Source organism: Paroedura picta, chromosome 2 (genome assembly GCF_049243985.1).
Source record: "Paroedura picta isolate Pp20150507F chromosome 2, Ppicta_v3.0, whole genome shotgun sequence".
Taxonomy (NCBI): Eukaryota; Metazoa; Chordata; class Lepidosauria; order Squamata; family Gekkonidae; genus Paroedura; species Paroedura picta.
The window spans coordinates 177,229,513-177,246,189 of NC_135370.1; the positions used below are offsets into that span (position 1 = coordinate 177,229,513).

General features: G+C 47.5%; 1 protein-coding gene across 1 annotated transcript in view; it reads right to left on the reverse strand.

Moving 5' to 3' along the window:
- PRKCH (protein kinase C eta) overlaps positions 1-16,677 on the reverse strand; it is a 106,083-nt gene that overhangs the window by 38,487 nt on the left and 50,919 nt on the right. Inside the window, exons 4-9 of the mRNA XM_077323920.1 lie at positions 15,778-15,812; positions 14,920-15,008; positions 9,199-9,328; positions 7,821-7,948; positions 2,967-3,110; positions 1,214-1,387 (exon numbers count right to left, since the gene is read on the reverse strand). Coding sequence (XP_077180035.1) covers positions 1,214-1,387; positions 2,967-3,110; positions 7,821-7,948; positions 9,199-9,328; positions 14,920-15,008; positions 15,778-15,812 — 700 coding nt within the window. The remainder of the gene's footprint in view (positions 1-1,213; positions 1,388-2,966; positions 3,111-7,820; positions 7,949-9,198; positions 9,329-14,919; positions 15,009-15,777; positions 15,813-16,677) is intronic.

The window sequence follows — 16,677 nt, forward strand, 5'->3', positions numbered from 1 at the left end:
TCAAAAGCGGCTTACCATCGCCTCCCCTTCCTCTCCCCAAAACAGACACCCTGTGAGGTAGGTGGGGCTGAGAGAGCTCGGGAAGAACTGCTTTGTAAGAACAGCTCTAACAGGACTGTGACTAGACTGTGACTAGCCCAAGTTCACCCAGCTGGCTACATGCTTGTAAGCTGCTTTGGGACTCCTTTAGGCAGCTCAGAATCCAGACTAGGACACATCCAGATAGTTTCCATATCCACAGGCTTCGCCTTCTAGTAATTGTCACCATGCTGACACCGTTCGACCTATGCTCCAACAACCGCACTGGCTCCCAGTTAAATTCCGGATCAAGTTTAAGGTACTGGTACTCACCCACAAGGCCATCCGCAGTCCGGGTCCTGTATATCCGAGAGATCGCCTTTCTATCTATACCCTCCCGAAGAACACCACCCTCGTCAAATACCAGTTGGTGGTCCCTGGCACTAAAGAAGGACATCTGGCCTCAACCAGGGCCAGGATATTTTCCATCCTTGCCCCTACCTGGTGGAATGAGCCCCAAGAGCACATCCGGGTCCTGCTGGAATTGGTGCAGTTCCTCAGGGACCGTAAGACAGAGCTTTTCTGCCAGGTTTTTTGCTTGGGACCAAAGTTAACACCCTTTTCCTTTATCCCTCTGTAAATCCCCAGACCAAACTGGTTTGGGGGGATAGTTATAAAATATATATTTTGTGGAGAACCTGTTGCTGCTAATTTTTCATTTGTTAGCTATTTTTAATTAAAATTAATCTTAAATACAAATTTTTATTTGTTTGTTTATTGTATTTTATCCATAATTTTGTACAGTGCCCTGAGCCGGCTTGCTGGGAGCGTGGTCTAAAAATTGAGGGAGGGAGGCATGGAGAAAGAAAGAAAGAAAGAAAGAAAGAAAGAAAGAAAGAAAGAAAGAAAGAAAGAAAGAAAGAAAGAAAGAAAGAAAGAAAGAAAGAAAGAAAGAAAGAAAGAAAGAAAGAAAGAAAGAAAGAAAGAAAGAGAAAGATGAGGAGAGAGAGAGTGAGAGAGGAAGGAAGGAAGGAAGGAAGGAAGGAAGGAAGGAAGGAAGGAAGGAAGGAAGGAAGGAAGGAAGGAAGGAAGGAAGGAAGGATCTTGTAAACTGCCGTGAGATATTTGAGAGTGATGGTATATAAATATAAATGAAATAAATAAAAAGGAAGGAAGGATGGCAGCTGATACTTACAGGCGTCTGAAAGCAGCAGAAGAGCTGGGTGAGGAAGGGATGGTTCCTGGCCAGTGTCAGGATCCGTTTCTCAGTCATGGTGCATTCCACATCATCGTCTTGGAGGATCACGTCTTTCTTCAGCACTTTGATGGCGTAGAGATAGCCTGTGTCTTTGGTTTTAGCCAGCATCACCTAAATGCATCCGGAAGTGGAAGAGACCAAAGAGAAGGATCAGCAGAAGAATCTCAGCTTGGCATACCGAAGGTCCCAGGTTCAATCCCCACCATCTCCAGCTAAAAGGACCAGGCAGGAGGGGATAGGAAAGACTGACCATGAAGACCAATGATCTTACTTGGTATAAGCTGCTTCTTGTGTTCATGTTTATTAGGGAGGGGCTGTGGCTCAGTGGCAGAGCCTCTGCTTGGCATGTAGAAGGTCCCAGGTTCAATCCCCGGCATCTCCAGTTAAAAGAACAAGGCAGGGGGTGATGGGAAAGACCAACCTTGATAGACAAATGATCTGACTTTGGATAAGCAGCTTCCTGGATTCAGATTTATTAGGAAGCGGCTGTGGCTCAGTGGTAAAACCACTGCTTGGCATGCAGAAGGCCCTGGGCATCACCAGTTAAAACAAAATAGGTAACAGGTGAGGGGGAAGACCTCTGCCTGAGAACCTGGAGAGGTGCTACATGCTTGAGTAGAGGTTCTAATTCAGTATAAGACAGCTGAATGTGTTCATGTACCATTGGAAAGGACCCTGACTCAGTGGAAGAACCTTTGCTCTTCTCCCACCTGGTCTGCATGCTTCTCATTTTTGGGACCCAGATGTTGGACTCTGCACTTCTCCTTATTGAATTGCATCTTGTTCTCAGTTGCCCACTTTCCCAGCATGTTCAGACCTCATTCAACTCTATCTTCTGGGGTGTCTGCTACTCCTCCCAGTTTGGTGTCCTGCGCAGATTTAATGAGTAGGCCCTGTACCCTTCATTCAGATTATGGATAACAATGTGGGAAAGTACCGGACCCAGTACCGAGCCCTGTGGGATCCCGCTGCTCACCTCCCTCCAATCGGATGAGATACCATTCACGGCCACTCTTTGGGTGTGGTTTTCTAACCAGCTCCCTATTCACCTAACCACCTGAAAATCCAGTCTGCTGCTCTCCAGGTTATCTATCTATCTATCTATCTATCTATCTATCTATCTATCTATCTATCTATCTATCTATCTATCTATCTATCTATCTATCTATCTATCTATCTATCTATCTATCCATCCATCTATCCATCTATCCATCTATCCATCTATCCATCCATCCATCCATCCATCCATCCATCCATCCATCCATCCATCCATCCATCCATCCATCCATCCATCCATCTATCAACTATCAGCTATCAGCTATCATTCTATCATCGATGTATCATCTATTATATTTGTATACTGCCACTCCCAGCAAGCTGGCTCACGGCGATCCGCATCATATAAAACATTCCATAAAACATTCCATATATTTCAACATTCCCAACATACAATAAAATCCCCCTAAAATCATACCCCTTACAAAAGCCCTATAACAACAAGTAAAACAACAATACAGTTGGCGTTTAAACAATTAACAGTTAACAATCAATAATTAAGATGGTGAGAGTAACATCCCATTCTTCACAGACATTGGTAGGGTCATAGCACCACAGATGGAAGAGGATAGGGGGTAGGTGGCACATCAGAACATCCTGGGGAACGTTTTCAAAAGCCTGGCTGAAATCTCACCTTGCCAAAACTGCCTTTCCCCAGCACACGGATAAAGAGCAGGTCCTCGATTTTCAGCCGACTGGCGGAAACTTCAGTGACGCCGTTCTCATCCATGGTGCTCTTTTTCTTCTGGCGCTTCAGCGTCGACTGGTTGACAAGTTTCTGCACAACGCAAAGGGAAGGGCAGGAAGTTATGGGTGGATCCCTTCAAGAGAGTAGCCCAGGTGAGTTATTCTTTGATCACTCTGGCTACCGTCCTGCAGGTGGACGTTCCCAGGTAACTGCAACCATAAGGACAAGAAAAAGAGAGAGAGAGAGCCAGTGTGGTGTTGTGTTTAAAGCAGGGGTGGCCAAACTGTAGATCTCCAAATGTCCATGGACTACAATTCCCATGAGCCCCTCTCAATGGACATCTGGAGAACCAGTTTGGCCACCCCAGCTTCAAAGGGTCTTACTACAATCTGAGAAATCCAGGTTTGAATCCCTGCTTGTGCCATGGAAGCTTGCTGCATGACCTCTCTCCCAACCTAACCTACCTCACAGGGTTGTTGTGAGCATAAAATGGAAGGAAGGAGAATGGTGTGAGCAGCTTTGCGTCTCCATTGGAGTGAAAGGCAGGATACAGATAGAGTAAATAAATAAAGACAAGAGAGTAACTTGCTCAGTAGCAAACTGAAAGCAGGCAGGGAGCTTAGAATCCAGGCCAGAGGAAGTAGTGATGGCTGCAAGCACAGATAGCTTTAAAAGGTAGGTCGGTAGCTTCATGGGTGAGAAGTCCATCAAGAGCTATTAGTCATGATGACGGAAGGGAGCCTCCATCTGCCAAGGCAGAAAAACCTCTGAATTCCAGTGTCAGGAGGCCACATCAGGGGAAGGCCTCGGCCTCTCTGCCCTGTTGTTGACTCTCCAAACTGGTTGGCCCCCATGTGAGACAGGAGGCTGGACTAGATGGACCCCTGGTCGGATCCAGGCACGGCTCTTCCGATGTTCTCAGGAAGGCCTCGGCCACTCTGCCCTGTTGTTGGCCCTCCAGAGGAACTGGTTGGCCACCATTTGAGACAGAAGGCTGGACTGGATGGACCCCTGGTCTGACCCAGCAGGGCTCTTCTGATGTTCTCAGGAAGGCCTCGGCCACTCTGCCCTGTTGTTGGCCCTCCAGAGGAACTGGCTGGCCCCTGTGTGAGACAGGAGGCTGGACTGGATGGACCCCTGGTCTGACCCAGCAGGGTTCTCCTGATGTTCTTAGGAAGGCCTCGGCCTCTCTGCCCTGTTGCTGGCCCTCCAGAGGAACTGGCTGGCCCCTGTGTGAGACAGGAGGCTGGACTGGATGGACTCCTGGTCTGACCCAGCAGGGTTCTCCTGATGTTCTTAGGAAGGCCTCGGCCTCTCTGCCCTGTTGCTGGCCCTCCAGAGGAACTGGCTGGCCCCTGTGTGAGACAGGAGGCTGGACTGGATGGACCCCTGGTCTGACCCAGCAGGGCTCTCCTGATGTTCTTAGGAAGGCCTCGGCCTCTCTGCCCTGTTGCTGGCCCTCCAGAGGAACTGGCTGGCCCCTGTGTGAGACAGGAGGTTGGACTGGATGGACCCCTGGTCTGACCCAGCAGGGCTCTCCTGATGTTCTTAGGAAGGCCTCGGCCTCTCTGCCCTGTTGTCGGCCCTCCAGAACTGGCTGGCCCCTGTGTGAGACAGGAGGCTGGACTGGATGGACCCCTGGTCTGACCCAGCAGGGCTCTATTTGAAGCTGTATGTTCAGATGATGGAGCATCATTGTAGGATTTCCCTACAATAAAATCAGTGGCGGTGCATGTTGGATCTTGTCCATGTATTTCCCTGCATCTGATTCCACCCCCTGCAGGGTACAGGAAGATATTAGATTATGTTATACAACCGGCAAGGCCAGCTCATAGGGAACCAAAAGTAAAAGGATTCAGATGTCTTTATACTAACGCCCGAAGCATGGGCAATAAAAAGGAAGAGCTGGAACTTCTCATGCTGATGGAAAGCTATGATCTAGTAGGCATCACAGAAACTTGGTGGAATGATTCTCATGACTGGAATGTAATGGTGGATGGATATGAACTGTTCAGAAAAAACAGAATAGATCGAAGAGGTGGAGGAGTGGCACTGTATGTGAGGAAAGGGCTTACCTGTCAGGAAATTCTAGTGAAGGAGAGCATATCTACAGTGGAAAGCATCTGGGTGAAAATAAGCGAGGGGAAAACAAACAGTGTGGTGGTTGGTGTCTGCTACCGACCGCCTGACCAACGAGAGGATGTGGATGCTGCACTTTGTGAGCAGATTGAGAAAATATCCACGCGGCAGGACCTTGTCATCATGGGTGACTTCAATTTCCCAGATGTGTGCTGGGAAACAAACTCTGCAAAGCGTCCTCAGTCATGCAAGTTTCTGACCTGCCTGGCTGACAATTTCATTTATCAAATAGTAGATGAACCCACAAGAGGTTCAGCCATACTGGACTTAATACTGACCAACAGGCAAGAGTTGGTGGATGAGATGAAGGAGGTGGGGACCCTAGGGGGAAGTGACCATGTCCTCATAGAATTCCTTTTGAGATGGAGAGCCAAGGAAGCTTGTAGCCAGACACGGATGTTGGATTTTCGTAGGGCAAACTTTAATAAACTCAGAGACATGATGAGTGTCATACCATGGACGAGAATGCTGGAAGGGAAGGGAGCATGTGAAGGGTGGGCGCTACTCAAACAAGAGCTATTGTATGCTCAATCAATGACTATCCCAGAAAGACAAAAATACTGCAGGAGCTCTAAGAAGCCTATTTGGATGAACAGAGAACTTCAAGAGGAACTAAGAAAGAAAAGGAAAATGTTCAGGAAATGGAGGGAAGGACAGAGCTCTAAAGAAGAGTACCTACAGGTTACTAGGCACTGTAGATCAATCATCAGAAAGGCCAAAGCTGAGAGTGAGCTAAGATTGGCCAGGGAAGCCCATTGTAACAAGAAAAGATTTTTCAGTTATGTGAGGAGCAAACGTAAAGTAAAGGAGGCAATAGGCCTCCTTTGGGTGCGGATGGACAAACTCTAACGGAGGATGCAGAGAAAGCAGAAAGGCTTAGTGCCTATTTTACATCTGTTTTTTCCCACAGGTCAAAGTGTTTAGGCACATCTAGAGATGGCCGTAGCCAAAGGATAGTGTCTGGGTGGCAGTTTAACATGGATAGAGAGGTTGTCGAGAGGTATTTAGCTGCACTGGATGAGTTCAAATCCCCTGGTCCAGATGAAATGCACCCGAGAGTACTCAAAGAACTTTCCAGAGAACTTGCACAGCCCTTGTCCATCATCTTCGGAACCTCTTTAAGGACTGGAGATGTCCCGGAGGACTGGAAGAGAGCAAACGTTATTCCGATCTTCAAAAAAGGGAGGAAGGATGACCCGGGAAACTACAGACCAGTGAGTCTGACCTCTGTTGTGGGGAAGATAATGGAGCAGATATTAAAGGGAGCGATCTGCAAACATCTGGAGGACAATTTGGTGATCCAAGGAAGTCAGCATGGATTTGTCTCCAACAGGTCCTGCCAGACCAACCTGGTTTCCTTTTTTGACCAAGTAACAGGTTTGCTGGATCATGGAAATTCAGTTGATGTCGTTTACTTGGATTTTAGTAAAGCTTTTGACAAGGTTCCCCATGATGTTCTGATGGATAAGTTGAAGGACTGCAATCTGGATTTTCAGATAGTTAAGTGGATAGGGAATTGGTTAGAGAACCGCACTCAAAGAGTTGTTGTCAATGGTGCTTCATCAGACTGGAGAGAGGTGAGTAGCGGGGTACCTCAGGGCTCGGTGCTCGGCCCAGTACTTTTTAACATATTTATTAATGATCTAGATGAGGGGGTGGAGGGACTACTCATCAAGTTTGCAGATGACACCAAATTGGGAGGACTGGCAAATACTCCGGAAGATAGAGACAGAGTTCAACGAGATCTGAACACAATGGAAAAATGGGCAAATGAGAACAAGATGCAATTTAATAAAGATAAATGTAAAGTTCTGCATCTGGGTCAGAAAAATGAAAAGCATGCCTACTGGATGGGGGATACGCTTCTAGGTAACACTGTGTGTGAACGAGACCTTGGGGTACTTGTGGACTGTAAACTAAACATGAGCAGGCAGTGTGATGCAGCGGTAAAAAAGGCAAATGCCATTTTGGGCTGAATCAACAGGGGCATCACATCAAAATCACAAGATGTCATAGTCCCATTGTATACGGCACTGGTCAGACCACACCTGGAGTACTGTGTGCAGTTCTGGAGGCCTCACTTCAAGAAGGATGTAGATAAAATTGAAAGGGTACAGAGGAGAGCGACGAAGATGATCTGGGGCCAAGGGACCAAGCCCTATGAAGATAGGTTGAGGGACTTGGGAATGTTCAGTCTGGAGAAAAGGAGGTTGAGAGGGGACATGATAGCCCTTTTTAAGTATTTGAAAGGTTGTCACTTGGAGGAGGGCAGGATGCTGTTTCTGCTGGCTGCAGAGGAGAGGACACGCAGTAATGGGTTTAAACGTTAAGTACAACGATATAGGCTAGATATCAGGAAAAAAAATTCACAGTCAGAGTAGTTCAGCAGTGGAATAGGCTGCCTAAGGAGGTAGTGAGCTCCCCCTCACTGGCAGTCTTCAAGCAAAAGTTGGATACACACTTTTCTTGGATGCTTTAGGATGCTTAGGGCTGATCCTGTGTTGAGCAGGGGGTTGGACTAGATGGCCTGTGTGGCCCCTTCCAACTCTATGATTCTATGATTCTATGGCCTGTATGGCCCCTTCCAACTCTATGATTCTATGATTCTACGATTCTATGATAATAAGGGGAGAAAGAATAAAAAGGGAATCACAGACTCACCCCGTTAGGCGAAATATTCCCTGGCTGCAAACCCATGCATGCCAGCGTCTTGGCGAGCTCTGCTGCATTGACCCCGCAGTTAGGTGCTACGTTGGCTTCGCATCGTATATGTGCATTTATTTTGCATACTGAAAAGCAACAACAGCAAAACCAGAGAGTCAAACTGAGCAGCCCCCAAGACGACGCTTCTGCCAGCCTGACTGCTAGAGAATTCTGGAGACTTCCTAGTCAATCCCTATGTTTGCTGTACCCCAGCATTGTGTCATGGCTCAGTGGCAGCTTCTAATCTGGTGAGCCAGGTTTGGTTCCCCACTCCCCCACATGCAGCCAGATGGGTGACCTTTGCCTTGTCACAGCACTGATAAAACTGTTCTGATCGAGCAGGAATATCAGTGACAGTGGATGAGTGATAGGGTTGGGAGTGTCCTGCTTAGTGCAAGGGGTTGGACTAGATGACCCAGGAGGTCCCTTCCCACTCTATGATTCTATGGAAAGGGGGAAGCGAAAAGGAGGGTTTTAATGGCAAGGGTTGCTGGATCCTTCCTGGTAATCCGCAGTGATGAAGGGAGTAGAAAGGAGGCTTAGGCCTAGGACCAACCTCCATGTAGCACCTGGAGATTTGGTATGACCTTTGATCTCCAGTTGACCAAGATCAGCTTCCCCGGGAGACAATGGCCCCTTAGGAGGGTGAACCTTAGGGCCCCCTGTGGTGCTTCCCCTCCTCAAGCCCCCCCTCCCCATGCTCTACCCCCCTCCCCCAAAAAAATCTCAAGGTATTTCCAGAACCAGAGCTGGCAGCCATGCCTATAGCTTCTCACTGGTGACACAGTGGCAACACATTTAGCATGCACCACAATTGTCATCATCAGGTGGCCCGCTTGGGGACGGGCGTGTTGGGACTATGCAAGATCTGCAGTGCGTACGATTGAACGTAATACAGGGAACATCCTGCAGGGGGCATCAGAGGCTATGTGTATTTAGCATAGTTAGATCAGGAACTTCCTAAGCATTTTCAAATTCTCTCCTGTGTCCTGGTTAGCTCAATAGGAGACTTCCTGATCCTTTAGGCACACTTCCTCCCTGATTGCCTCTGGAACAAGAGTCAGTTAGACTGTTAGGACTCTCTCTCTCTCCCCTCTCTTCTTTACATCGTTATTTCTCTTCTCAATAAAACCTTGCAGTTGATGTACTGCTCCTCCTTTGCATACTCTGCAATAAAAATTGCGGTTTGTAACCTCTAGTTTGTGTCCCAGGCTGACGCTAGTCTGCATAGTGCAACAGCCTACAATTTAGCACTTCATTGCCTCAGCTGAAATGGACATGATGGAAAGGCTGACCCGGCAGGAGAAAGGCACAAAACGGAGAGTTCCCAGCTTACTTTTGCACTGCAGGCCCTGCCGCATGATGCCCCACAGCAAGGAGCCGCAGTGGTCGCAGAAGGTCGGCACTTTGTAGTTGTGGATCCGGAATTTGTGCGGAATGTTAATTCCAAACCTCTGTTCGGAAATCTGAGGAGGAAAGAGGAAAAGCCGGGAAGGATGGTCACACAGGAAGGCATAAATCAAGTAAAAGAGAGGGAGGGAGTTCATGTTTTGCCCCCAGTTGGCATCCAACTGATTTATAAATGGTCTCAAATGCAAGAGTTAAGAGAACATAGGAACATAAGAGAACTCATGCTGGATCAGGCCAATGGCCCACCCAGCTCAGCACTCTGTGTCACACAGTGGCCAAAACCCAGGGGCCGTCAGGAGGTCCACTAACAGGAGCAGTCCTCCAGAATCCCTTCCACAATGCCCCCCCCCCCAAGCACCAAGAAGAAGAAGAAGAGTTGGTTCTTATATGCCGCTTTTCCCTACCCGAAGGAGGCTCAAAGCGGCTTACAGTCGCCTTCCCTTTCCTCTCCCCACAACAGACACCCTGTGGGTTGGGTGAGGCTGAGAGAGCGCTGATATCACTGCTCAGTCAGAACAGTTTTATCAGTGCCGTGGCGAGCCCAAGGTCACCCAGCTGGCTGCATGTGGGGGAGTGCAGAATCGAACCCGGCATGCCAGATTAGAAGTCCGCACTACTAACCACTACACCAAACTGGCTCTCCAGACGAAGCATCACTGCCCCAGACATAAGAACATAAGAGAAGCCATGCTGGATCAGGCCAATGGTTCATCCAGGCCAACCCCTGTAACATCAAGAGGTTCACCTGCAAGACCAGCTAGCTGCACACACCACCATGCTGCTAATGTTCTCCTGCCGCCCTTTGGTTATAAGCACTCGGCACAAGCACATCATGGCTGAAATAACTAGGAAGCATCAGTGGTAGAGTATCTGTTTGGCATTCCGAAGGTTCCAGGTTCTATCCCCGGCACATCCAGCTGAAAGCATCATAAAGTAGGTAATGTGAAAAACTTCTGCTGGAAACCCTAGAGCAGGGGTAGTCAAACTGCGCCCCTCCAGAATGTCCATGAACTACAATTCCCATGAGCCCCTGCCAGCGAATGCTAGGAGGAAAATCCCACTGTAAACTGTAGCCCCTTACTTCTATGTAAACATACTTAGAATTGTGCTCTAAATCTTTAAGTCATCACAAGACCCTATCAACAGAAAAGAGAAAGAGTCCGGTAGCATCTTAAAGGCTAAGAAAAATTGAGTCAAAGGATGTCAAGGCTCACTTAAGGTGTGTGTGGTTTTCCCCTTTTAACAAGATACAGGAATACTTTTGCACTGCAGGCCCCTGCCGCATGACGCCCCACAGCTTCTGCTCAGGAAAACAAAAATAACCTCCAGGGGAAGAAACCTGAACAATGACAGGACCCCTTCTTCTGTAATTTGCATTTCAATGAATGCCTGTCCCTCTGGTTAATCCCTTGACCTTTATCTCACTTTGGCAGGTAAAGAAGAGAAAAGAGAATCGTTTTTTTTTTCCCTCCCCCAAACAAACAGATAGATGGAACAATGGGTTTCAGTCCAAGCTGCTGGTTTGGAAAGGGTGGACTCCTTTTTAATCAAAAGGACTTCAGGAATTTAGGCAGATTGTGAGCAGGAAAGGATGTGCCAGTGTTTGTCTCTTGTGGCCCCTCCTTGCATACCCAGGGAATTGTCGATTGCCACTGTGGGATGCCAGGTTGCTGGGGGGTAAACAGTAATGACTGGGGAAGGGAATGGCAAACCACCCCGTATCGAGTCTGCCATGAAAACGCTAGAAGGCGTCACCCCAAGGGTCAGACATGACCCGGTGCTTGCACAGGGGATATATTTACCTTTACCTTTACTGTGGGATGGTAGATGAATATTCTCCAGGCCAGGCTAAATTTTGGAGATTTTTGGTGTGTGTGGGGTGGATCACTTGGGCATGAAACTGGGGTCACTGTGGGTGTGCAGGTAGTTGTGATTTCCTGCATTGTGCAGGGGTTGGATTAGATGACCCTGGAGGTCCCTTCCAACTCTATGACTCTATGATTCTATGATTTACTCAGCAGAAGGGTTTAGCATTTCTGCTACTGGTAAAAATTCACCAATGAAACAATGCAAAATGAGATTTCCACCCTCCCATGCTATGGGCAAAAGATCATTGGAAACAACTGATAGAAATTAGATTAATCAGCAAACTCAGTAGCACCTTTAAGACCAACACAGATTTATTCAAGGTGTGAGCTTTCGAACGCCTTGAATAAATCTTTCTTGGTCTTACAGGTGCTACCGGACTCTGATTTTCTTGTGCTACTTCAGACTAACCCAGCTACCCATTTGCATCTACATAAATCAGGTTAGAGAGACAGATTTGCTATATGGCAGCTAGCTTCCGGATAGTGGTTAGGGATCTCCTGAGCTTACAACTGATCTACAGGTGACAGAGATCACCAGAATGGTTGATTTGGAAGGTAGAGGCCCCACCAATTGTCCTCCTCAGGCTCCCCCCCACCCACCCTGCCCAAATCTCCAGGTATTTTCCAACCCAGAGCTGGCCACCCCACCCACAAACCAGAGACATTACTGTTCAGTTATGTAGCTGATGTATCTAAAATCCTTCAAGCGGTCACTTTACATATGGTTACCAAGGCCAGCTTGGTCTTTGCTAGGAATCAGTAGCTAAAATATAGGTCCAACATTCATGACTGGCTGAGATTTCTAGTTACCTGCCTCTTTTGGTGTAGTGGTTAGGAGTGCGGACTTCTAATATGGCATGCCAGGTTCGATTCTGCGCTCCCCCACATGCAACCAACTGGGTGACGTTGGGCTCGCCACGGCACTGATAAAACTGTTCTGACCGAGCAGGAATATCAGGGCTCTCTCAGCCTCATCCACCCCACAGGGTGTCTGTTGTGGGGAGAGGAAAGGGAAGGCGACTTTAAGCCACTTTGAGCCTCCTTCGGGTAGGGAAAAGCGGCATATAAGAACCAACTCCTTCTTCTTCTTCTTCTCCAGCAGACAGGAAGAAAAAATATTATGTAATAGCGTTGTGACACTCCTGGAGAAAACACAGAAGAAGCATCACATGGCTCCAGAACATGTTGGAAACTATGGTTTTACTATAACTTTTCCAGCCATTCCTAGAAAGGCAATATACCATGCCTGGGTTTTCTCCAGGAGCGAAATATTACCATTGCATTGATGGTGACACACCCAGGAATGTAGGCCTTGTACCTATCATAGAATCACAGAATCATAGAGTTGGAAGGGGCCATTCAGGCCATCTAGTCCAACCCCCTGCTCAACGCAGGATCAGCCCAGAGCATCCTAAAGCATCCAAGAAAAGTGTGTATCCAGCCTTTGCTTGAAGACTGCCAGTGAGGGGGAGCTCCCCACCTCCTTAGGCAGCCTATTCCACTGCTGAACTACTCTGACTGTGAAATTTTTTTTCCTGATATCTAGCCTATATCATTGTACTTGAAGTTTAAACCCATTACTGCATGTCCTCTCCTCTGCAGCCAACAGAAACAGCATCCTGCCCTCTTCCAAGTGACAACCTTTCAAATACTTAAAGAGGGCTATCATCTCATATATATTCTTCTTTATTTTGTATATATTTCTATTGCATTGAACACATATTAATTAACCATCCCTTTAAAAAGCCAAATTGCTTTTTTGGGGGATGGAGGAGAACAAAACTGCAGTTATTGGGAGTCCAGTAATTCTATCATCAGCAGAGGCAGGTAATGGCAAATGACCTCTAATCGTCTCTTGCAGGGGTAGTCAAACTGCGGCCCTCCAGATGTCCATGGACTACAATTCCCAGGAGCCCCCTGCCAGCGTTCGCTGGCAGGGGGCTCCTGGGAATTGTAATCCATGGACATCTGGAGGGCCGCAGTTTGACTACCCCTGGTCTCTTGCCTTGAAAACCCTACAGAGTCACCATAAGCTGGCAGGGATTTGAGGTCACGTTCCAAAGTCCAGGTGGTATTTATTTAATTTTTTTAAACCTTGCTTTTTTAAAGCCCAGTTGACAAATCAAATGCAAAAAAAATTAAATGCATTTTAAAAGGACAATGGACAAAACAAAAGAGCCTCTTGTGGCGCAGAGTGGTAAAGCAGCCGACATGCAGTCTGAAAGCTCTGCCCATGAGGCTGGGAGTTCAATCCCAGCAGCCGGCTCCAGGTTGACTCAGCCTTCCATCCTTCCGAGGTCGGTAAAATGAGGACCCAGCTTGCTGGGGGGTAAACGGTAATGACTGGGGAAGGCACTGGCAAACCACCCCGTATTGAGTCTGCCATGAAAACGCTAGAGGGCGTCACCCCGAGGGTCAGACATGACCCGGTGCTTGCACAGGGGGACAAAACAAAACAGGGCAATCTGAATATTCTTTCTGCCTGACAAGCCCAGAGCCACATGTTTACTGAACATGCTCCCTTGCATAACTTGGAAAAACCCCGGTTCAAGGGTTACTTGTCGGGAACCCGCTTGCTAACTGAAAAAACAGGGTGCCCCTTTGAAGAAAACGTCACGCCAGGCCTGGTGAACGATACAACAGGAACAAGCTTTATTTCAGCAACGTGGAGTCCGCTGGTATGGAGTAAGAGCTTCCACCGAACTCCAGGTGGAAGCTCCCTTTTATACAAAACCCACCTCCTTAGGCTGTATTGCCCCACCCAGTACTTGCGGAGGGAACATGCTGATACAATCATGACTCATGCACATATGCGAGGTTTTCCGGGGTTCCTGATGGCCCATTTTCCTGGAACAAAGGGCCATCTCCGGGCCCTTGTCAAAAGGTGGAGGGGGACATTGAGGTTCTTTAGCGGCCATTGCCACCTCAACGATCGGGTGGGGCGCCCAGCTGCCGGCTTGCCTATGATCACCATGCCCTACCTCCGTGATCGCGGGCGCCTCTGATGGCGGGGTTCGGTCCCGTTCCCAAGCCACCAAGGACCGAACCACGACATTACTATAGCCTCAAAATCATTAGGTTTCCTTTCCTTTCCTACTGTGTTCCTCTTTCAAAAAAGGGAATTCATATTGACCTACCTTGTCCTGAAGGCAAGTGCGCAAGAAATAGGGTTAAGCAAATGCTGGCAGGGGCTCATTGGAATTGTAGTCCATGAACATCTGGAGGACCACAGGTTGACTACCCCTGATATAAAGTATACCTTTAAATAGTAAATATTATCCTACGGCAGTGGTTCTCAACCTTCCTAATACTGCTACACTTCAATACAGTTCCTCATGTTATGGTAAAATTATGCCAACCATAAAATTATGCAAGGGTTCTTTCGCAGAAATTAAACCAAAACTGGCCAATGGCATGAAGATCCATTGTTCAGGATTGTATATTAATTGGTTTTTTCCTGGGTTTCTCAGTTCAGTTCTGCCTCTTGTCCCACCAAGCCCATCTCGCTCTTTTCCGCTGCTCCAGACAGATGAACGCTCTATTTCTATCTACCCCGCAAGGCTGCTGTGTGGATGAAATGGAAGAGGAGCGATGTCAGCCACTTTGGGACCCCCTTGGAGAGAAGGGCTGCTCGCCCTGCCGCAACCCCTGTGAAAGGGTCACTCGACCCCCAAAGAGGTCCCGACCCCCAGTTTGAGAACTGCTGTCCTACAGTGATGCTAAGAATTACCCCCTATGCCACCCACAAATACCCCACTGCTGTGATTGTTGGTTTTTACCTTCGTGTCTGCCTTCTTGCTGTTCTTCTGGCACGTGCAAGCAGTAACAATGAGATGGTGGCAACGCTTGTGCACAACACATGTGCAAACTGGAACACAAAAGGACACAGAAGTTTTACTGGAAGCCATGGAAACGAACATTCAGCGGTAAGGGACTTAGTACACAGGGACAGGCTGGTGTGTTTACCCCGCAGCTGCTGCAGTTGCCGATACAGCATAATGGCTGTCTGGCTCCCAGATTGTAGCTTTCCCTGCATTTTCCCTGCCATGGACTCCGGCAACCGTCTTCATTCCCCCAACCTGTACCACTAAGGATTTTCAGGGTATTTTTTAAATTGGTGATTGATTGTGTTGAGCCATACCACAATAATAATCTGTCTATTGGGTCCATCCGATTCCTAGCTTTCATTTCCCAAAAGGAAGCTTGTTGTCCCTTTCGTTGCGAACATACATCTTGGCCTTTATAGCTCAGTGTTAATGCCTTGCCCTTACATCTTTGCATCAAAAAGGGCAAGAGAATGGTGTATTTATTTAAATGGAACCTGGGAATTCAGAGCCTCTGCCCCCCCTCTTCCCATTCCTCCTGTGTATTGCTCCCCCTAGTGGCCAATTCAGTCTTACATTGCTTTATGGCTGACATAAAAGCCACAGTATTATGCCAGACATGAAGCAATGTATTATAGAACTGACCAGTAGAGGGAACCAAACACATGTAGAATAGCGACGTACTCCAGAAGCATCAGGAACGGCTAACTGAGAAAAATGAGAATAAAGACAAGCTCCAGATTCCAATTCATTTCAGTAGGGATAGAAAATGCCAAACTTGCAATATGTACTTTAATCAATAAAGCATTGTACCTTGACACTGGTATCCTTGCTTCCCAAATACGCCCCTGGACAAGAGGAAAAACAGATAATGTGTGAGTTTGATAAATATAAAGGCTCAGATGCAAATTCTCTCTTTCACCTGGATGGTCTCCAGTCTACAGAGGTCAGTTCCCCTGGAGGAAACAGCAGTTCCTTAAGGTGGGCTCTATGGAGCCCCCTCTCCTCCCCAAATTCCACCCTTCCTGGGCACCTCCACCAAATCTGCAGGAGTTTCACAAGCAGGTGTTTTGTTCCCTCTAGCACTCAGTTTTATGTTACACTGCTTTATGGCCAACATGAAAGAAGAGAAGAGCTGTTTTTTTTTTAATATCCTACTTTTCATTACCAAAGGAGTCCCAGGAGGTTTACAAACACATTTTGCTTCCTCTCCCCACAACAGACACCCTGAGAGGTAGGTGCAACTGAGAGAGCTTTAGCAGAACCGCCCTAAGAGAACTGTAACTAGCCCAAGATCACCCAGCTGTCAGAATGGGAAGGAGCGGGGAATCAAACACGGTTCTCCAGATGAGAGTCTGCTGCTCTTAACCATTATGCCAGACATGAAGCAATGTAATACACAATTGACCACTAGAGGGGGTAAAATGTGTAAAACAAAAACACACACACACCATGTGCCAGCACACCTGGAGGTAAATGTAACTTTGTTTTTAAGGGAGGTTTAACTAAATGGGCAGGAGGTAAATGACATCACCTTGTAAATCACATGCCATTAAAGCACTTTGAACAGAACAGAACAGAACAGAACAGAACAGAACAGAACGCAAGAAAGAAAGAAAGAAAAAAGGAAGGAAGGAAGGAAGGAAGGAAGGAAGGAAGGAAGGAAGGAAGGAAGGAAGGAAGGAAGGAAGGAAGGAAGGAAGGAAGGAAGAA